The following is a 21,664-nucleotide window of genomic DNA, read 5'->3' as shown; positions in this document are numbered from 1 at the left end:
CTGATTATACATGTAGGTATCGAAGGATGTATCCCTCATATATATCACGAGCATTATTGGGGAATCTACAAATTTATACCACAACACAAAAGGATTATGATCACGTTTCACGAGTACATATGAGGAGTAAATATGTGTTTAAAATATCTCAAATCAAAGCTGGACACCAATAGAGTAAATATACGGCTGCTCACTACTTGAAATGACTGAAACAACTGAAACGAGCTAAGCCAATCATGGTGTCACGTGGCTGTTGTCTAATCAATCAGATCAGATAAGACGTCTATGTTGTACGTTCTAGGGGGATTCCGAGTTCCCCACAAACTAACCCGATTCCTTGTTTTTTCTTTTCTTTCTTTCGAGTTCTGTTGGGAAATTTCGTGTCAGGATCCAATTCATTCCTTTCCTGATTCCATTCCCCAGGAGCTTTGGTCCTACGAAATCCACGGTCCAACGGCTCAGAGACTGCGCTGATCCACATGGGCCCACCTGATCAGTGCGATTATCGGCTTACTGCCGGTGCTCCGCCTTTCGTCTTCCACCGTTTCTTCACTCATCTCCAGACCGGCCTGCGATCTGGGGACTCATTATGTTGCTCCATTGGTTGGTAATCGCACTCGCCCAGGGTGTCTGGGCCAATCTTCAGGACGAGCGGTGTGTGACCGCAGTCTACTCGGCATACAACTACATATCATTTGCTGGCCATCCCACAAAAGGGAAAAGACATCTGGGAATCGCAATGCCGGAATCCGCTCAAAGTCGCATCGATATACGCCGCATCCGAGATATATTGCAATGAGCAGGAACGAGCGATAGGCCTGACCCAGCTGGCTAACCAATGCCAAAAAGTCGGGAACCTAGAGCTGTTGTCGAGAGATGCCGTCGCCGAAAATCTGACAGAGGATGCGATAAGGCATATGAAAACGGTCGACTATCAAGAGTTGTCCCGAGGCGAACCAGCGGATGCGCCTGTCCTTCTTTCTGCGTCTTACTTTGACCTAATGTTCAACACGCTTGTGAGACCCTTTGGATATTCTTGGAATATAACAGTCCTAAAGCTTATCGACGTCCTAGGAATCTTGGGAATTTGAAACTTGGTCACATCATGCATTTGGGTAAGTCTGTTCAAGGTGGCAAGCAAAACATCCATACATTGACCACTCAGTTATCTTGGCTACGCATATTGGGGTAGCATACTGTCACTGGGGATGGCCTATCGCTTGTGTGATTGGTTATTCTACGGCCGACAACGCCGTGCAGAGCGTGCACTCGAATCCAATGTGTATCCTCTCATAAAGTTCTTAGAAAATATCCCGCTGGTGGGGACAGGTCTTCACTGGATTCAGACCCATCTGATGATTCCAGCGCCTTTAGCAACAACACATGGTCGACACCTGCTAGGTTTCACATTCTCCACCAGAGTCGAGGCGCTGATAGTCGTGGGATTTTGGATGATCAGCATCGTATTGAGTGTCGTGGGCTATCGCACTTTTCCCGGAAATATCTAGTAGGTACCGAGCCCGTGGAAGTGAGACGTGCAAAATGTTGACAGATAGTCTAGCTGGCCCGATGTCCCAAGCCAGATTCTGCGTTATTCTGCGGACCGTACTGGGATCATGTCTTTTGCAAATTTGCCCCTTTTATGGCTCTTTGGGGGACGAAATAATATTTTCTTGTGGGCTACCGGGTGGAGCTTTGCATCGTTCAATATATTCCATCGTCATGTGGCCCGGGTGGCTACTGTACAGGCAATAGTGCACTCCATCCTTTATATTGTCATGTTCATTCAAAGTAAGTATTGAGCACTTTATTTCCAATGCAGGCTAGAATACTTACAGTTGTTGCAAATTGCAGCGGGCAAAGCTTGGAGGGGGATGTCCAAGACCTATGTTCTGTGGGGTATTTTGGTAGGCTGCCAATTCGGCTGATCTCAAATTGATCGATCTCAAATGCTCATGTCACATTAGGGCACATTCGTGATGATTCTGCTGTTGATCACCTCATTGGATCGGATTCGCATTGCGACATATGAGCTCTTCTTGATTGCTCATGTCGTGCTTTCGGTTCTCACTCTGGTCGGGTGCTTTTAGTAAGTACACCAGCCTGATCAAATTTCCGCATATATTTCTAACAATTGGCAGCCACACGGTTGTATTTGAAGGGAACGAATACTGGAAGTACCTGTGGCCCACGGTAGCTTTATGGGTCATTGATCGCTTCCTTCGAATAGTCCGGTTGTGTTACTGTAACCTTCACGTGAGTATTTCAAACAGAAGACTTATGAAGGTTTCTGTGAGCCGCATGGTTTACGACGAAACGGCCGACGTGGTGCGGTTGGAGGTCACACCAGGAATGCCTTCGCTACAACCTTCACCAGGACAGTACTACTTTTTATACCAGCCATTTCGGCTTACGGGCTGGGAGAGCCATCCTTTTACAATTGGAGCTTGGTCTTACGAAATAGGGGACCGGACGTCATTGGTACCGACATTCGAGGGAAAGCCGATTAAATCACTTGATGTTTCGAATGTGCCGCTTCTTGCAGGCGATGATTCTGACCGAGATTACCAAGGCAACTCAGAAAGTGGCTCTTCGGGTCAAGAACAATTGTTGAGGTTGAAATTGACTTTCTGGGTCCGCCCATATGACGGTTGGACCAAACAGTTGCGCCAGCAATGTCTGAGCTCACCAGCCAAGACAAGCGAAACAACCATTCTTCTTGAAGGGCCCTATGGGGAAACATTTCCACTGTGGAGGTATGAATCAGTCTTGATCATCGTCGGTGGGACGGGAATAGCGTCGGCTGTGCCTTATATTCAAGATCATCTCCGCCGGTCTGTTGAAGACTGGGAGGGAAGCCCCGAAAATGAGAAAACACGAGTACGAGACATGGAGCTTGTTTGGACTACTAAACAAGCGGAGTTCATCCAAGATGTCTCTCGTCGGGAATTGAAACACGCCCTCAAACGAGAGGACTTCAGTGCCTCTTTCTACGCTACGCGTGATTCCACCGCATCCTCTGAAGATCCTACCGATTTTGGATTCGATATTCAGTCAGGTCGACCCCACCTTAAATCCCTGATCATGAGCCGAGCCTGTGATGCATGCTCAGCTGGTACTACCCTTGCGATCCTCGTATGTGGCCCACCCAGAATGGCGGACGAAGCACGCGCCGCGACACATCTTGCGATGCGACAAGGCTACCGCTCTATTAAGTTTGTAGAGGAGTCTTTTACGTGGTAGGCAAGGGGCTATCCGATAACCTTCATGATGGATATACGACGCCATGCAATATTGATGAGCTGTGTGTACTCTGTAGATAACTTCAAGACTACGCAGTAGAACTTGACCATTTATTTGTTAGATAGCACAGATAGAATATCTTGCCCGTACAGTTGGATGTTCGGACAGGGCTTTTACGGCTTTAGGTTTCCGGCAATGGGTTTGGTTTCCGCAGACTTGAGAGGACCACTCAATTGTGATTCGACATACCGACCAGGGGATGGAGATGTGGTTGTTGGTGGCTGACAGGGGTGCGTCATGCACGGTACGGTGCAGGAGACTCCTGCGCCACGCATGCGACTATCGATTTTGAATCGACGTGTTCAACACTTAAACACAGAAACATGAAAATCAAACCAATAATCCACCCCACAAAAGGAAGAAGATCGCTGTGATGGGAAGTGATAGACCACATTCATGAATTTATCAATCCACTACTCGCAGGAACCGACACGTCACACGCAGATTCAAAAGCAAAAACAACTAAATAGCGCTACTCCAAATGCCGAAGATCACAATGAGAAGCCCCCACTTTTAAGTTGTCCTGACCCCCACATGCACCTATACACATCTCTTCCCGTCGGCGTCTGGGGAACATACCGGCAGGGTCCGTTGATCGGCAGGGGAAAACTTGGACACATTCATGCACCCCCAAGCCTATGGTTGAGCATGGATCGCCTGAAAGCCGGTAATTCATCTTGGCCAAGCCCTACTCTGCTGGCGAAAAGCAATAATTTACGAGGGCATCCACTCCCCTGCAGTCCTAGGAGTTTAGATGTTGGGAGGCAATCGGGGTTTTCTTGCCCCAGAAACACGAAGGGGAAAAATGAGAGAGGAGATTGAGAACCAGGAAAGTTATAAAAGGCACGATCTTTCCAGTGGTCGTTCTTTATCCATCAATCAACTCTCTCATCTTCAAAGCCTTCCAACCTCTCTCAATCTACCCACCTTCTTCAATCGCTTTCCGCATTCTCCAAAACGTCCATCAAAATGAAGTTCTTCGTCCCTGCCTTCCTTTTCGCTGCTACCGCAATGGCCCTGCCTGGCTCGGGTCCCGCCGGCGTTGCTCCCAGTTCCGACAACAAGGTCGCGGACGCTGTGAACAAGTGTGGTGATGGTGCCAAGATGTCTTGCTGCAACAAGATCAACAAGAACGAGGGTGTCAGCCAGAACAACATTGGTGTCCTCTCCAACGTCCTCGGTGCCATTGGCAGCGAGGGTCTCGGTGTCGGCCAGGGCTGCACTCAGCTCGACATCCCCGTCTCTGGTAAGGGATATATCCACTGTACTTAACCGATTGGCGAGACTGACCGTATTATAGTCCTTGGTGCTGCTGGCCTGACCGATTTCCTCAAGAAGAACTGCCAGCAGAACATTGCCTGCTGCCAGAACTCCAACTCCCAGGCTGTATGTGCTCCCCCAAGGCGATAGAAGAGGAACAGAGTCACTAATTTCAATAGAACGGCAACCTTGTCGGTGTCGCTGCCCCTTGTGTCAGCTTCGGCAGCTTGCTGTAAATTGTATTTTGCATTTCATCGAGTGCAGCCTTTTCCGCCATGGAAATATCAAAGAGAACTATCAAACTTGTCACTTGCGGCGGTCTCTGTGGGAAAGGCTAAAAATGGATACTAGTATGGAATACATATATGTACACTTGCAACACATCAAGGGCCTTTGTTCTCCAATCTTGTTAGGTCAGCATTCTCAAACTTCTGGGATCGCCGTCCTCGAGAGCGGATCTTGCCATTCATTTGCCTTTCGTTTGTCGCCAGTCTCTGGGGCTTTTAATCATATGTATTTATTTTTTATTGAGAATAGAGGGTCCTTGATTTGATATATTTTGTGTAGAGCGTCTTCATTCTGAATTGTTCTTGAAGGAGGGGACCTGATCCCACTTATCTCTGGGCCGAAGGGAGCCACTCGACCAGTATTTCATTTGGTGTATCCATAGACTAATTAGACTTACGGCGAGTATGTATCTTAGTCAAAAAGGTTGATTTTATCCGCTGACAGATCGAGGCAAGAGTCCAAATAAACCCTATCCATCATGGCCAACGCCGAAGAATAGATATCAGTTTGATTCGCTAATTTCAAATGCGCAAGACACGCCATGACAGAGCTATATTACTTCAGCTCTAACCGGATAGCATCGTATTGCACATAAACAGTGGCGGGGAGAATGGCAGTCTCTGTATCCGTTGCGTTGAAAGGTAAATGCAATCGCAACACATTGTCTCCGACATGTAACCAATCCACGGGGAATTCCATTCTTGACCCAACCTGGTAGCAGCTCACAGCAGACCGCACAATACAGCTGCTTGATTGATTGAACCCAACTAGGAGAGTCAGGGGATCTGCCTGATTGTTGATATAACTTTCCAGTGATAAATTGTTGTATGGCTCGACGGGATTCCACACATCCGTGTTGCCCGCTGCGGTCTTTGCGGCCGCTAATTGCAAGGTCAATGTGGCTGTTTTACGCTTCTTCAATTGCTTCGAGTTGAGCTTGAAATGAATGTTCCAGTCGTATGTTGTGTCAAACTCGACGTGGGAATCCTTTGCCGTTGGCCCGAAGACCGACCAATGGGCTGAGTTAAGATCAGCCGCAGGGTCGCTAGTACCGATAGTGTAGTTGATACCATTAGGGAAGTCGGCACGCCAGTCATAAGCTCCCCAATAGATAAGATACTCGGGAGGATGGAGCGGATGGGTTGAATCTCTCGCATTGCCACGTCGGAACTCCCCTGACGACTTGTCAGGAACCCCAATTCGCCAGACCTCGGTTCCTGCCGACTCCTGGTTCCAAATGTCATGCAGTGCAGTCTGCCTTCCTGCACGAATGATGATTCCGTCGCGCACAAAGTCACCAAAAATGCCCTCTGCGTAAACAGTGAGTCGGTATTTCCCTTCTTTGACACGATCAATGCCGAAGCTCCCATCTTGATTGATATCAGTCCAGTACTGATAGGAACTTGGAACGGCGCTATTATCTTGGAAGTATTGACCGTCGACAGTGAGAACGGCAATTGGGCGAACGGCACCCTTGGGAAGCTTCACGGTTCCCTTGACACTGCCTCGCTGGCTCGAGGGAGCATATCCGATGACATGCTTTGCAATGGAATCATAGAATGCAGCGTTCCAGTGTGGATTTGCTAATTCTTCTGCCTCAGATCTCAGTTCCTGGAGAGATGCCGAGCCCTTGCCGCCATTAAAAAGGTAAAATTGGGGTCCAAAAGTTCGATCGAATCCATTTGTGATGTTCGGCGTGCCCTCTCCATGATGGTTTGATACGATATAGTTATAAACGATACCGTCCACTGTCAAGTCAGAATGGAGTGGACCCTAAGAGATGTCAGCCTCTGCATTCCACCGCGCTCGATATCGCTTACACCATAATATGTATCCTAGAATAAAGTTGTTAGATGGGATTCAACTATGGTACAGGTTGGTTAAACATGACCAACCTTAGTATTCATCACTAGCCATGCTCCATATGTTGCCCCGTTTGAGGTGCTTCCGTCAGCATAGAGACCGTGGACAGAATTATTTCTCCATTCTAAAAAAACACCATGAGTTGGTCAATACAGCAATCAGCAACCGAAGACGACAGGAGATTCACCATACGGTTTGAAAATGTATATTTAGTAAAGTACTCAGAGAACTGGGTGTAGTACGCATCGCTTGGCGTGTTGTTGAATGTCCAGGTTGCATCTTGAACAACAATCTGCTTCGAAATGGCATCCTTGCTTGGAAGGGGTGCAGTCTGGATCTCACTAGACGTCAGATGCGTCCAGAGATCACTATTTGGACGAAACAAGGTTCGGAACTCCTGCAAGTTGCGAAGGTAAGGTGTGGTCTCATTGTGGTAGGCCAATCGGCTAAACATATGCAAACCAGTCTCGCCATCGCGCAAAAACCAGTACTGTTGGAATTGCTGGCCCGTCGGAGTATATGTATCACTCAGAATCATGCCTCCATATTTAGTTCCAGTTGAATCTGTGCCCTGGACTACCTTCATACTCGGGGATGTGGCACCAGCTGTGTAGAAGCCCGAAGGGATACAGTAGCAGTCAAGATATGGCCCTATTCCAGTAGATCCTGACTGAGTGCCCAATAAGTCCTGGCCATCCAGAGTGAGATCGACGATCTGGCCAACACTCTTCTGAAGAACAGCTGTGAGGCGATCATTGGCGAGAGTGATGTAAGTCTGGTTTTCTGCGATGTGTAGCGCTGTGGCAGTAGTAGCCCCCGCCGTGAAGGCTGTCAACAAGGAAGCCCGCATGTGGGGCGTTGGAAATTGGTGTTTTTTTGGACAAAGTCATCGTTTTGAATTCGTACCTTGTCTTTATAAATGATCCCAATATGTCGGGAAATCAATGCCCCGAAATCAGCCGACTGGTTATGGAAGTAAAGAACAGTTCCATTTGAGTTCTCTTTCTCTTTGCACGCGGATTTTGAGATCCGCCAATGAATTGGAAATCCATGAATCATACCAAAAGCCTCCAAGCTCAGCTTGGAGAAAACTCGCTCCACATCAACCCCAACGGGGGGAGATTATACGGGGAAGTCTGGGGATGCGGGGGTGTGACGGAGAACGGAGAAATTACTCGGTAATTGCTCGCCCGAGATTGTCCTCGAAGGGGATATTTTCATCTGTCAAAGTATTTAGTCAATGGCCAACGATGCGGGAGAAATGGGAGAAATAGGAGAAATGGGAGAAATAGAAAAGGAATAAGAAAGAAATGAGAGCCCAGGAGGTCAAGACACGAAATCGTTGCCTGATATTTCAGGCAACACAGGCACATTCAGCTTGCCCAGCTGCCCACCTACGTTATTGAACTTGGAATAAGCAAGAACAAGCGACGTTAGAGTCTTGGAAGTCAATGTATCCACACTAACCTGCATCGTTTGCCTCACCAAACCATCACCAAACCATGAAAACTGCCGACTGAGCTCCCGAACTCCATCAGAATTGGCGCTCTGATGAAGTCAAGTTCGGGTTTCACACCCCTTGCTACCAAGTGGATCTCCCAGGCTCCATATTTCCCTTCGTAAAACCCTATGAACGACCCCCTTGGCGTTGAAGAGTCACCCAGATGTGAGTATTCGGGAGATATCTAGGGTTTCGGGTCACATCCCGAAGGCCTTCCGGGTCCAGGTCCGATGGTATACCGCTAACCTCGGGTTGCTGGACAAGTATGGATCGGCAATATCAGCGAAGAACCGAGTTAATTCACATTGATTATGGTGTTTAGTCGACGAGTACACCAATGAGACCCCCTGAAGTGCAAATGGTGGGACAAAAACCAGTGCGTCAATCCGTTGCCAAATATCCCCACACCCCATCCGCACCCCGTCGACGAATCTCATGGGGTCATAGGATCCACGGAGGGAAGGTTGTATATTCAGGAAAGCCCCTTTATGACATCTTTCGCTGAGCTCCTGGCCTCTTCAACCGTTCTTGTTTTGTTGAAATTCTTCTCTATTTGGCACGGATCTCGACTACAAGCTGCAAAATCATTGAAAACCTACTGAAAATTCAATATCGTGTTCATTGGCTGTGATCTTCGCTGGTATATCCCAATATGGCAGTTGATATTGCAGAAGACATTGCTTCTGTTAGAACCAGACCGAGTCACGGCATGAAACGTGCCAGCTCCGAGACCTCAGTTCACTTAGAAAATGTGGAATCATCTTCCCCAGATTGCAGGGTATCAGATGACGGAATCTGGGAAAACGAATGACCACAAAATCCACGCAATTGGCCCCGTTGGAAGAAAAATGCGCAGATTCTGATGGTCGCATTCCATTCAATGATGGGGACCTTCATGGCAGCCGGTATCATCCCCGCTTATGATGCCTTCGCGGAGCAATACAACGTCACGGTACCAGATGCCAGTTACTTAACCTCATTCCAGGTATGTGTGCTGTCTGTTTAACTCTTAATCTTGCTTTGGCACAGTTGCTCATCAAACGATAAACATCATCTAGATCCTACTTCTTGGCCTATCCCCCCTGATATGGAACCCCGTCACCGCTGTCTATGGCCGGTACCATGTCACGCTCCTATCGGTATTGGGAAGCATGGTTTGCAACATTGGCGGCGCGAGGTGTACTTCCTACGGTGGACAAATGGCTACTAGAGTCCTCACGGCCTTTCTGATCTCCCCTCCTATTGGCAATGGGAGCGGTGTAGTAACAGAGCTATCCGAACCCGAACATCGGGGAAAGAAGCTAGGCTGGTGGACTCTAATGACCACTATTGGCACTCCAGCAGGCCCGTTCTTTATGGGATTCGTGATCAAACATATTGGTGTTCAGTGGATCTTTTGGATCTTTGCTATCCTCAACTTTTGCCAATTTTTGACTTATCTTGCAATTGGCGATGAGACAATTTATAACCCCGACAACGAGCGTAAAGCAACTGGATTTTGGGTTAAGCTAATCCCACGAAAGATCAGCTCTAATTCTCTTAAACCTCTGGATTTCTTTGCACCGTTTTCTCTGGTGAAGTATCCACGCATCCTGATTATAGCATGCGCCCATGCTATTACCTTCTGCTATGGCAACATTGCCTTGATTGTTGAAATGCCTATCGCGTTTGGCGAGAAGTTTCACTTTGATGCTCAGCAGATTGGACTACAGTTCATAGCTATTATCATCGGTTGCGTGTTAGGTGAACAAGTCAGTGGACCTATGTGCGATTGGTTCCTGGAGCACATTCGCAAATCCAGGGGCAAGTCGTGCCCGGCTGATCGTCTGTGGTTGTCCTACATTTCCTTTGTTACAATTTTCGCCGGTCTTTTGACCTGGGGCTTCCAGCTACAGCATGCGACTACATGGAATGTCAAACCCTGTGTTGGTGCTGCCATTTCAAGTTTCGGTAATCAGATGCAGACGACGATTCTCACAACATTTGCCGTGGAGAGCAGACAAGAACGGGCAAGTCAGGTTGGTGTCTTTGTCAACGTATGCCGTCAATTATATGGATTTGTAAGGTCATACCCAGATTTTGATGTTTCATGTTCGATCACTAATATGTGACCTATAGCTTGGACCGTTTTATTTCCCAGACATGTTCACTGCGTTGGGCTTTGGTGGAGCTGCGGGTGTGATGGTTGCGATTATCGGTGGATGTGCCTTACTTCCAATCATTGCAGTCCAAATCGTTTCGACTCGTGCGGAAAAGCGCTAGTGGCAGTTGCTCCTGTATTAGCTAATCTATTGCTTCAGAATAATCCTCTGTCAGAATCAACTGTTCTGTGTCCTGGACTGCAAAGGTACAAAGTATTCCTCGGAATAGACATTGTCTTAGATAGATGGCAATTGAGTGTATTCCCGAATCTTGTGTGAATTGACTGTAAAGATTGGTAAACCAAAGGCTTTAGGTTTCTAGAAAAGGTTGCTCGGAACACTATTCAACCAGGACATATCTTGGAAATCTGGAAACTCAAAGCTATCCAAGATCGCCGCATTCATTCCTTCGCCGAAGGACATATCATTCACTGCGTTTGCGTTCGCCCCTATCTCATGACTCGGCACGTGGTTGGTCGGCAGCAGACCTTCAGAGGCAACTTGTTGATAAAGGATTTCGAGGGCAGCCACACAGCGACGAGCGGATGTGCTATAACTTTGATATTTTCGAAGAACCTCCAGTGCATAGTTCCAAGACTGCACGATAGAGCTTTCTGTGACCTCGGCAAGGATCGTAGAGCACAGACGGCCAGCAATTAAGACAGTTGCAGAGGTATAAACGTCTGGATAAGTTAGAATCTCAAAGTAGAACACCGCGGAAAGTCTATACGAACAAAGGATATTATACCACCAAGCTGGCAAAGGGCCACCGGTCCCATCAGCAGGGACATTATTGTAGATTAGTTCGATAGACTCTTGGGCAGCTTTGACACATATGATAGAGCACTGTAGCGCAACACGATGGGGGAAGGAGTCGTTCGTCGAGACCAATGGGTCTGTTGTCGCATTATCTCGAACAGCGCAGTATTTAGAGAGAGTTGGCCGAAACAAAAGCATCCGCACGTGTAGAAATCTATAGGAACAAATTTGTTAGTTAATGCAGATACCTCGGACACACTGGTATAAATCACTAACCTCGCACGCAAGACAATGCTTTGCCGGTAAAATATAGGATTTGTGGATACCGTTGAGGAATCCCAACGCAAGTGTGGGAGAAGACCTCGTGTCCATCGAGTGAGGGAGCGGTCGAGCTCAAAGATAGTCCGCTCTCCCTCGCTTGCAACATTATCGAAATAGAAGTTATGGATATCTTCGGCATTATCGTCCGAGATTGGTTTGTAAAGGCTAAGAAGCACATCGTTCATGATCTCGTAAAGTTCTAATGACTTAGCGTAGAATGCCATCATTGAAGGCTGACCAGGAGGCTGGGAGGCCTCTTTGCTAGACCCAGATGGGATATATTCATCGTCAACGGCGGCTGGCAGGGGAACCGCCCCACTAGAAGCCTTTGAGATCATCGCAGGGCGACCAAATGTCATAGATATGACCCTTTGAGAGTATTGAAATAAGAACCATGCCAGACATTAGCCCGTCAGGGGGTAGCGTTGAACATACCGATCCATTAAAATACAACCGTGCCATAGTTTGCGCGCCAGCTGTTGCTCTTGGAAACTCTGAAGGCGGGCAATGTTTTGGGGAAGATGGAGTCCCAAACTTTGAGCGTTCCGGATCGCGAGTCCGGTGACAATCCAGCATTGATGTGCAGAATCGGTACTTTGCAGATACTGGGCCATGAGAAGTAAGCATTGAATCAAACATGCTGATCCAGTATCCCAGAGGTTGAATTGAAACAGGCCTTTCGCGCGGGAGAAGAACGCATCTGCCGACGCTTCTCGCTCTTTTGGCGGGACAAAATCGGCCAACTGACTTGCCAAGGCAAAGATGACGTTCAGAGTACAACAAAACATGTTTTCATCATACTTCAGGCTATCACCGGTCCATATCTTCGTATACTCGGTTTTCATTTCAGCGGGAACGAGAAACGGGTATAACGGGAAAACACATTCCCAGTAAACCTCCATGAGGCTGTCTGCCATTTTTCGCGGGGGAAGCACATAGTTTGCTATCGAAGAGTGATGTATTTCGCTCCGCGTTGGCATCAGGCTTGAAGGAACAGCTAGATAGGGAACCGAAGATCTTCGGTGGGGTGATGCGACTCTCTTGTCGACTGCTGTTCTTATTTGACGCATGAATCCTGCTGCGCTAGAGCTTCCAAAAAAGCCTTGACTGGGGCGTTCTTCCTCTACAGCACCCATCATCGCGTTCACCCCGTCTCGCTGACCTGTGGGTGTGGATGTGTCACCCTGGCTGTGGGTGCTTCGTGTGTAGTTTGCAGGCGTTTCAGGCTGGATATTTGCAGGCGTCGGGGATAGCAGATTTGTCTTCCATAAAAAGATCTGTTAGATAGTGGAACCAAAGCATTGTGATACACCAACCGGTGTGCATTCTGATTCATGACCCTTCGCTGAGCTTTGTGGGCTTTCAAGCTGTTGGATCCGAGATTCTAGCCTGGATATATAACTACCGGAACAGAGATTAGCAAATGGGGGTTGATTTAGCCATCGAATTGATAGCGCTCACGTTTGCCTTGCTCGCTTTTTCTCTAACTCCCCTGTATAGACACATTGGAGCCCCTGGTCGGTCCTCTTGCTGCATGGCCCACACACTTCATTGAGTCAGCACGGGTCGCATTCCGTACGCACCCATTGCAAGGACATAGTTACACGGTTGTATCCCATCACATCGAACTTTTCTTGCTCGACAATCGTCACAGGCAACGGCGATTTTCCGGCGTTTTGTTCTCGGGTGGGACTCAGACGTTGAGTGGTCCATCATGGCAATCGAAATAGGGACTTCGGAAACGAAGGAGCATAGAAAGTTCGGGATTCTATCCGAGAGACTATGAGATTATGTACAGGAGACCATTGTGACTCGAAGCGTATTATATCACGTGATAGAGGATCTTAGGTAAGCTCCGGAGTTAACTTGGGAGTTGTTACACACACAGCAGCTTTTGTTAGCCGCACAGCAAATTATGTAATATCCGCATCACATAATCATTTTTACCCAAGATCGTTACCATACATTACCACAGCAACTGCATTACTTACTACTATAGCAACTACATTCTATCTACTACTACTATAAAGAACTCGCTCTCTGCCAGTTAATCTTCCTTCATTTCATATCTATTATACCGTATAGGAACGAATTGTATGGCCAATTTCTCCACAATTTGAACACTTTGATGGCGCTTTCTTCTTTATGATCCTTTGGTCTGATGTCTTGTTGTTTCGATCTGATATGTTGTCTTGGTTTAATCTTATTAGTGGTAGTGGTAATAGAGGATCTAGTATTTGCAGATACTCCGATAACTCATTACTAAGGCCAAGCCTCTAAAATTGATGGATATCGCTTAGTGGAATTGGCTGATATGTTGATATTAAACTAGCGATTCGGTGGGCATATAGAAGGCCTATTGTCCTAGTGAATATATTAGTATAGTTAGCTAAAGGGGCTTCGGGAGTAGCTCTCTTAGCTATAGAAGCTTACTTATAGATCTAGCGAAGTGAATATCGTGATATTCTCTTTATAATATTCGAATAGAGAAAGTGGGAGTAGAAATTTGGCGTTTTAATCTGATCTTCTGTAAGATCAGATGAAAGGGTATAGTGCTAAGCTTCTAAGGCATTATTAATTCGTTTAAAAATAAAGAGTATATCACCTATTGATACCCCTATATGCTTTTTTAAAATTATATAAGAGCCTTCCACTCGTGAGGTTGCCTAATTACTAAGATGAAGGTATTGCCCTATCCAAGCCCTAATAAACATCTCTTTATAGGTTAGCCAAGTTTGTTTCATATATCGAAGAGCAGCCGGAGTAAGACTAAATTTAGTCTTAAACTTAGCTAGTTGATCGTTATATTTAACTATAGTAGATAAATTAATAAGCTCTTTCCAAGATTGTATAAAGGCCTCAAATTCCTCATTTAAAGAGAAATATTGCTTTGTCTTTGTAAGCACATTCTTATTAATATACTAAATATATAGAAAATATGGGCTTTTTAGATAAATAGACTTTATTACGCCTACTAAAGCAAGGTCTCTATTAGTATAAAGGACGGGGGGGAAGGGTAAGGGGTCAAGCTATGAAAAAAAGGTCTATAGAGTCTATTTATAGCTTTCTTCCTACTCATTTTGTATAAAGCAGAAAGTAATACTATAGGATGAATTCGATGGTGAGAGACTAATAATATATAAAAGAGGCATCTTATATCGATTCGTCTTATAGGTGCAGTCTAATAAAAAGACCCTATTATATTGATTAGTATATATAATTGATTTAGGGTGAGCAAATATAAAGAAAAGGATATGGCCTTTAGTATCCTGCTTAAATGTATATCTCTAACCATCATTTTAAAGTGTCTCTCTTAGAAATTTAAGCGGTGTAGAATTCCCGAGTTTCTTTCGTCTTAATTCTATTCGAATATTGTAGATATCTCTTAGTTTAATTAAGATCTTAGGATCTTTTCGTATTACACCAAGGATTTGCTATGGCTTTGATCCGACATTAGAAAGATACTAGATAGTTTGGTTTTGATCTTCGGTAAACTATCGACGTCGTGCTATAGGATGACCAATCATATTATCATTAGCTTCATGGTTATAAATAGGGTTTCTAACCTAGATTTCCCACTAATCATTCCTAAGCTTCTTCGTATAGAGACGAAAAGGACAGCCAATTCGTTTTGTACTAGTTTTCCGGCGCTTCGCCCTATCTGGGGCATTAATCTGATCGTGATAGTAACCACCTCTATCGCAACCAAGAGTGATATTTCTATCTCTACTTGATAAGACGGTAGTTATAGTATAGCTATAAGCAAGGGCATGCTGTTGGATAGAAGTAAGTAGCTGCTCTTTAGTCTCGAAGACTTGCTCAGTTGGTGGCTCCATGATTGGATGAAGGACAATAGATATGAAATGAAGGAAGATTAACTGGCAGAGAGCGAGTTCTTTATAGTAGTAGTAGATAGAATGTAGTTGCTATAGTAGTAAGTAATGCAGTTGCTGTGGTAATGTATGGTAACGATCTTGGGTAAAAATGATTATGTGATGCGGATATTACATAATTTGCTGTGCGGCTAACAAAAGCTGCTGTGTGTGTAACAACTCCCAGTTAACTTGCTTACCTAATATATCATAGCACCTGGGCACGGGCGCCCGGCATCCTGGCCTTGAGGTTCCCGAGGTCTTGTTGGAACGCCGCCCAGCAGACTATCTACGATGTACATCGAAATCGTACAGCTATCCCATGAACACCATTACTTGTTGAAATGCCGATGTGGATGCCTAATTGTACAGGCTTGACATATTCAGGTAAAATTGACCCATGCTAGCCAAGAGTCGGACATGTGTTCCATATTACCATCAAGCCAACCAAGAAATAAGTCCTGATCGTCGAAATTCACACCGTCAAGCAAGTTCTCATCATCAGTGAATTTGTCACTCGTTCCAGTGTCTTCTATGACATAGGAGAGGCCTTCGACGGATAGGACTTGGTCCAAGACATGGCGGATTGCCTTTTGACCCTGCTGTGCGACACGGTAGTTAGAATCATGGGGCTTAATGATGGTGTCCAGATATGCCGCGAAAAGGGTCAAATTTTGAATGATCTCGGAACGAGGAAACTCGGGAAAAGAGCTTGTCACCGTCGATCGGGATCGACGCAGTAATTCTGCACTGAGAACACCCGCAGCAGGTAGACCTGGTAAGCATACCTTGTTAAGAGATTTCAGCATTCCAGCTTTTTGCCACAGTCAAAGTACGTATGCTCAACTTACATTAGACCCAATATCTTTGATGGGCTGTCTAGAGCGAGTCTTCTCAGAAATCATAGTGACCAATGATTTGAGCATCTCTCGAGCGATGCCAATAATTGCCTCGGGCTGTGTCTGGGTGCGTTTTCCGAGGGTCCGGTAGAGCAAGAAATCGTTGTAGAGAAACTCTATATGAACCTCGAAAAGGAGATCATATTCTACTCTGGAAACAACAGACCCCTCGATATCAGGTTTCCAATGGAGGAATTCTGGCAGTCCCTGTCGTAATTGGCGGGATTCGCGTGAAAGCTCCCTAAAACGTCAGCCATACCCTGGATTTGGCAGGAAGTTGAATTGTCAGCGTACTCGACCCTTTGGCTGAGATTCTCGAGTTGCCAACTCAGTGAAAGTTCCAAGACCTTCTCACGGAGAACGCTAGTGATCAAGGCAATTCGAGGCCACGTGCCCTTCGTCAAGCTTGACTCTAGATTCCACCCACTCTTCTCATCCAGTCGAGCGATTGCCGCATCACGAACGAGTGAATCGGCGAATATTTCCTCAACGCTCAAGTCAAGTGGCATTTGAATATCACAGTAGCGCCAGCTGATGAGCGGCGGCCGACCTAGGAAAGTGGCAAGCACTTTGTCAATTGAATACGCCGCGACCATAGTTCTTTTTCGCATCTCAGAAAGGAAGAATGGAGCCTTTGTGCTAGAATCTTGATGAAGCCCGAGCGCAAACAACGTTGTTGATAACTCTCCCAACTTTCTCCACGGCCGAAAGTCTAGGAACACCGTTAGACAAAGTCGGTAGGCAAAGAACGGGATAACAGACCACTTTCACCATAAACTATTGCCAAAAGCGTGACCTGATGCAATAGCAGCCAGCCGACAATATCATTCACAATTCCAGTGCTATCGCAGAACTGAAGACATATATCCCCCACAGCGGTCGCAGTTATAGCCAGACTCTTCGCATCCATTGTATCCTGACGCATAAAGATGCGGTCATTGTGAGGGACCCAGTCCGTGGCTAGGCCTGTCAGGGTAAAGAGAAGCCCAATCAGCTCCCATCTCCCGGCCGCAGCAGACTGGAAGTCTTCCCAAGTCATTGCAGGGTGCACTTCAAACGCCCGGCTATGTGTCTCAAACATTCTCTTAGATAGGAAGAAAGCTCGTTGATTTGTGTTCATGCCCTCAGTTTCTAGGGAGCTCCACATCTTCTCAGCGACGGTGAAAATCATGTTTGTGACTGGCCAACCAAGACTCCATCCCTTCCATATCTCGAATCGAGCGGTGACCACATCTCTATAAAATGGGAGGTTCTCCAGAAGCGCCAAGACCCGAGCTCCGAGATTGATCTGCTTTTGGTCAACGGGAAAGTTATCATGGCCTGTGAGGTATGGAACTCCGACAAGTGGTCCATTTCTCGTATCTGTAAACGCATCGGAGTAACTAGTTTGGCCCAGAAACCCCGGGGCTGAGACTGATGCCTTCTTCCGAGTCCAGACATCGTTCTCATTGTGGAGTCGACTGATATTACTAGGAGGATCCGATTCGCACACAACGCGGCGTCTTTTTTGGGGGCGTATCCCGGTGAGGGGCTGCGTCAATGGTGCCGGGTGATATGTACAATGAAGACCGCGGCGCTCACAGCGTCCACAAATGGGACTTGTATGATCGCACCGCAGCTTTGAGGTACGGCATGGCTCACAGGATGATAATTGACCATTACGGCGGGGGGTCGCCATTTTATGAACAGCTGGTATGATCAGGGGATGGCACAAAAGACAAACTTGGAAATAGTTGAAGGTGTTAGCCATGTAGGTAGTTGTCGGGGCTCGGTCACCCCGCGGTCGGAACTCGGAGTTGGATGACTAAGGTTCGGGCCGGGCTCGGGGCCCCTGGGGCCCGCTCGCCCTGGGGGGGTGTACAGCGTACATTGTTACTATGTATATGTGAAAGAAAATACGGCGTATTTTACCACTAGACCATAACAAAAACCAAGGTACTTGTTTAGGGCCTAGCGGGGCAATATCTGTCCTATTTCTTGTTTTTGACACTATAGATTGCTAGTCCAGCATTTCGATTTCTTTGCTGGGTGGGAATGTGTAACTGATGACGAAATTCTAGTTGCGAACTGCAGGAGATGGTTAGAAAGCTATTCGATATAAACGTACAAGGAAGCGAGAAACACGCTGTCAAGGCAGCCCCAACACCCGCCAAGGCTCGACCAGCGAGCAGGCCATTTTAATTTTGGGCCCAAGAGATGACAACATTCGTCCAGAATAACATAAAAGTCTCAATGAGAAAGGTGAGGCGCAAACACGCTGTCAGTCAATTGGTCCCCGACAGGGAGAATCGTGGCAAAGATCAGCGTGTATGCAACCAAGATGCAGTTCAATTCACCATCGTTGAATTCCAGAACCTCTTTGATACCAGCCAGGCTAAACATGACCATGAAACTCTAGAAGGCGTCGAGGAAATTGACGATACAGGCGACTGTGACGACTCCCCAAGCCACCGAGGGCTTGTTGCGGTTGCCATATGGCGGTAGTACGTGACGCATCACGGGAAGAGAACAGTACCCAAAAAGTATGTGAAGAACCCTGGTGGGCAGCACTTGAGAACTCAATGATGTTATAACAAGTATAGATATAATATGCCTTAGTTGAACGTAATGACACAACGGCCAGAGTAAAAATGAAGCAAAAATGAACATGTTTAAGCACTTTGACCTTGCAATCCAGAGAGCCCTAATCAACAGAAAATAGAAATCACCTAGACAGGGAATGTATTGAGGAGCTGACCCAGGGAGCAACACGTCCAGCGAAGGGATTGAAGGGGTTTAGCTAGAAAGTGTCCGAAATGTTTCCCCTGCTGTCTTCTTTGTTACTCGGTACTACTAGTGTCCCTGCATATGAGGTATCCTTTCAGCTCTGTGAAGAAGAGGGCGCGCGTGCCCTTTCTGCGTACGAGAAGAACGGAGAAGCATGAGGCTGTCTCTGCGGCTGGAATTCGCATAGAAAGTGACATGAAATGATTCAATGCATTACAGCGTACATACATCCCTGTGTTTATACGTTATATTTGTTATGAATTGGTATATATGGGCACATTTGGATCCTGTTACTGCATTTCCTCATTTGGCTATTAGATCTATTGGAGCATAAATTGTCATGATTTGCCGCAATCTTAATCAAACATACCTTTATTTGAACGAGGTTTTCAGCGTGAGCCGGTCCATTCCGGACGTCATGAAGCTGAGAGGAAGTCGAATGGCCGCACAAATCAAATACGGTACAGACTTGGACCTATTTGAGTACTGGTTAAAATCGTCTGGAAGTTGACCTTCGAGTAATAAATATTGTGCCTTAAGGGGAAAATTGCTCAGTCTCCTTGGCACTTTAATCCAATGGGCCGCTGCCATGGGAGTCATTTTAAAACAGTTTGAATATGTATGTATCTCAATCGTAAACGTATGACACGAGGAATCTATCAATATCTACGACAACGTGGCCAGAGTGGCATTATCAACCCGCTCTAAATGTTCCACGTCCAATGCCTTGGTTGTTTCAATCTCGCTCTCCATGGGAACTTTCTTGGGATAAAATTCAACCTTGCCACCATCCTGAATGACCTTTGTTCGGTCTAGGAGAAGACGAGCGCGAACATAGGGATCGAGTTTCCAGTGGTTGACGCGCAGTCGCTCAGCTAGATAAGCTCTTTTGCTTTCGCTGGATTGGAGCTTCCTCGCGTCCTTTGATTTAGTCGCACTGATCCACCCAGATGTAACAGCTAGGAACTCTTCACCAATAGCTTGCCGCTCGCCTTTCAGGGCGTCTCGTGTCGTAGTATCATCCATCTTTGAGTTCTCGGTGGAAGTGGGCTCAACGTATTCATATGACCACTTCTCGTCGCCGCCCATCTCTTCCACTATCTGATCACGGGGGATGAACTTCTCGAGGTCGGCGACACTATTTGTGAACTCAACCTTGGCTGCAATTTCAGGATCCATCCAGCCTCGAATGAGTTTCCAAATGCCTATAATATTTGAATGGTTAGTTCCAAGAGACGAAAAATAAGAGAGACAGGCCAGGGTATCTTTAGCTACGACCAAAATGATTAACTGACCTGAAAAGACCCAGGGGGCATTATGAATAAGCATAATTCCCAAACATTCGGGATAGTTAGCTTCGAAACACCTGAGAATAAATTTCACGGGTGGGTATTCCTACCCCAAAGAAAAGGGTCAGCTATGTAAAGGATGAGTGGACGGAAAACAGTGACATACCATATTAGACAGTCCAAAGCCTGTCATATCAAATAGAACAGCCTAACCTGGAGTCAGTGACCTTATTTCACCTCACCAGTGTCAAGCAACATACGTACTGCAGTCTCAACCGGAGGAGCCAATGTAAGTCGCACCGATTCAATTACATGGACAATATATCGCTCCAAAGATTCTTCACTCTGAGCCCCAGGCTTGTGCAAGCGGACTCTCACCACCACAATCGGGCGACCAGCCCTATCAACACCATGCACGTAACTCTTTCCCATGCGCATTTGAGACAAGAAGTCATTTCCGGCTTTCTGTTCACTTGTGCTGGATTTGTTTTGAGTCTGCCTGAGTGCATACAACTCTCCCTTTGCCATCACATCATGATCTACGTGCATTTCCTTGACTCGCCAAAGGATTGCTTCCATCATCATTGCGAATGACTTGGGGACATCCCATTTGCGAGCGCGGAGGAAGCGCAGAAGCACGGCATCGGGGTGGTCGTGTTTGAGAGTGTCAAGTACTCCCGTACGAAGTTCAGTGGGTGTGATCTCCGAGAGGGCCTTTTTGATTGCGTTGGCTTCAGCCACCCCTGCCCCTATTTCTCCAAGGTATTTCATAATGTTTTGGTGATATGGTGTATTCGGGGTCGGGATCGCTTTTTCGGAGACGTTGCTCTGTGTGCGGCCAAGGAGGGATAGCCGTCTCTGTGGTTGAGTTGGGCGGAAATGCTCGTCCGCGCAGCCATTGATAGGTTCGTTGCTTAGGGATATTTCGCCTGCCTTGAGTAGAACGGACCAAAGCTTTTGCAATTTGGCCTCCTGATCCTTGTTGATGTTGCCCAAGAAGCCGGGTTTGGGACCATCGGCAGCCATTTTTCTTAGGAGACTCAGACGTGACCTGTACTGAATGGGTCGAAGTTGAGGTTGATAGAATAAAGCGGTTAGATCGGGAACTATGGCTTGGTCTTAAGGATCGATTGTGGAAGCCATGAGTCTAGTGAATCTAACCCGTAGATGATCATCGATAATCCACATGGAACCCCTCATACCCCGGACTTTGCCTCGGTCCCTAGAAACTGGGGAATGGGACCAATTCAACCCTCGTTTGTGAAGTTCTGTCGATCACAGCAATGATATTCACTCGATAGCCCACCAGTTCCCCATGCTCTAGCAACATTCCACAAGAGGGGAAAGCCTCGGGCCCTCGGTCGGAAGTAATTCCGTACACATGTGGTAAAAGGACGAATTT

General features: G+C 46.6%; 9 protein-coding genes across 9 annotated transcripts; 5 read left to right on the top strand and 4 right to left on the bottom strand.

Moving 5' to 3' along the window:
- Positions 1 to 423: 423 nt before the first annotated feature.
- N7471_013944 (uncharacterized protein) lies at positions 424 to 1,091 on the top strand (the record flags this gene model as incomplete). The annotated part of the gene is given in 3 exon segments (XM_057286662.1): positions 424 to 543; positions 564 to 658; positions 669 to 1,091. 3 exon segments carry the CDS (start codon positions 480 to 482, stop codon positions 1,089 to 1,091), a joined length of 582 nt encoding a protein of 193 aa, XP_057128731.1. The 5' UTR covers positions 424 to 479.
- A 117-nt stretch (positions 1,092 to 1,208) lies between these two features.
- Positions 1,209 to 3,618, top strand: N7471_013943 (ferric reductase family protein; the record flags this gene model as incomplete). The annotated part of the gene is made up of 5 exons (XM_057286661.1): positions 1,209 to 1,507; positions 1,562 to 1,791; positions 1,855 to 1,907; positions 1,968 to 2,089; positions 2,142 to 3,618. 5 exons carry the CDS (start codon positions 1,209 to 1,211, stop codon positions 3,241 to 3,243), a joined length of 1,806 nt encoding a protein of 601 aa, XP_057128730.1. The 3' UTR covers positions 3,244 to 3,618.
- A 654-nt stretch (positions 3,619 to 4,272) lies between these two features.
- On the top strand, positions 4,273 to 4,799 carry N7471_013942 (hydrophobin family protein; the record flags this gene model as incomplete). The annotated part of the gene is made up of 3 exons (XM_057286660.1): positions 4,273 to 4,549; positions 4,604 to 4,689; positions 4,743 to 4,799. 3 exons carry the CDS (start codon positions 4,273 to 4,275, stop codon positions 4,797 to 4,799), a joined length of 420 nt encoding a protein of 139 aa, XP_057128729.1.
- Positions 4,800 to 5,237: 438 nt separating this feature from the next.
- On the bottom strand, positions 5,238 to 7,564 carry rglB (polysaccharide lyase family 4 protein; the record flags this gene model as incomplete). The annotated part of the gene is made up of 4 exons (XM_057286659.1): positions 5,238 to 6,624; positions 6,672 to 6,686; positions 6,747 to 6,838; positions 6,907 to 7,564. The coding sequence occupies 4 exons, from the start codon at positions 7,562 to 7,564 to the stop codon at positions 5,407 to 5,409; spliced, it is 1,983 nt and encodes a 660-aa protein (XP_057128728.1). The 3' UTR covers positions 5,238 to 5,406.
- Positions 7,565 to 9,098: 1,534 nt separating this feature from the next.
- Positions 9,099 to 10,477, top strand: N7471_013940 (Major facilitator superfamily domain general substrate transporter; the record flags this gene model as incomplete). The annotated part of the gene is made up of 3 exons (XM_057286658.1): positions 9,099 to 9,200; positions 9,274 to 10,275; positions 10,334 to 10,477. The coding sequence occupies 3 exons, from the start codon at positions 9,099 to 9,101 to the stop codon at positions 10,475 to 10,477; spliced, it is 1,248 nt and encodes a 415-aa protein (XP_057128727.1).
- Positions 10,478 to 10,674: 197 nt separating this feature from the next.
- On the bottom strand, positions 10,675 to 13,149 carry N7471_013939 (transcription factor domain-containing protein; the record flags this gene model as incomplete). Its single annotated transcript, XM_057286657.1, has 7 exons — positions 10,675 to 11,039; positions 11,091 to 11,329; positions 11,392 to 11,805; positions 11,872 to 12,698; positions 12,753 to 12,837; positions 12,898 to 12,982; positions 13,041 to 13,149. 7 exons carry the CDS (start codon positions 13,147 to 13,149, stop codon positions 10,675 to 10,677), a joined length of 2,124 nt encoding a protein of 707 aa, XP_057128726.1.
- A 2,420-nt stretch (positions 13,150 to 15,569) lies between these two features.
- On the bottom strand, positions 15,570 to 17,957 carry N7471_013938 (uncharacterized protein; the record flags this gene model as incomplete). The annotated part of the gene is made up of 4 exons (XM_057286656.1): positions 15,570 to 16,096; positions 16,160 to 16,448; positions 16,502 to 16,919; positions 16,970 to 17,957. The coding sequence occupies 4 exons, from the start codon at positions 17,955 to 17,957 to the stop codon at positions 15,692 to 15,694; spliced, it is 2,100 nt and encodes a 699-aa protein (XP_057128725.1). The 3' UTR covers positions 15,570 to 15,691.
- A 482-nt stretch (positions 17,958 to 18,439) lies between these two features.
- On the top strand, positions 18,440 to 18,691 carry N7471_013937 (uncharacterized protein; the record flags this gene model as incomplete). The annotated part of the gene is made up of 1 exon (XM_057286655.1): positions 18,440 to 18,691. One exon carries the CDS (start codon positions 18,440 to 18,442, stop codon positions 18,689 to 18,691), a length of 252 nt encoding a protein of 83 aa, XP_057128724.1.
- Positions 18,692 to 19,639: 948 nt separating this feature from the next.
- N7471_013936 (CRAL-TRIO domain-containing protein) lies at positions 19,640 to 21,288 on the bottom strand (the record flags this gene model as incomplete). The annotated part of the gene is made up of 4 exons (XM_057286654.1): positions 19,640 to 20,178; positions 20,269 to 20,368; positions 20,429 to 20,470; positions 20,527 to 21,288. 4 exons carry the CDS (start codon positions 21,286 to 21,288, stop codon positions 19,640 to 19,642), a joined length of 1,443 nt encoding a protein of 480 aa, XP_057128723.1.
- Between the last annotated feature and the right edge of the window lie 376 nt (positions 21,289 to 21,664).

This window comes from Penicillium samsonianum, assembly GCF_028829775.1.
Source record: "Penicillium samsonianum strain IBT 33392 chromosome Unknown utg000011l_segment0_segment0, whole genome shotgun sequence".
NCBI lineage: Eukaryota > Fungi > Ascomycota > Eurotiomycetes > Eurotiales > Aspergillaceae > Penicillium > Penicillium samsonianum.
This window is presented reverse-complemented; position numbering and strand designations above follow the sequence as displayed.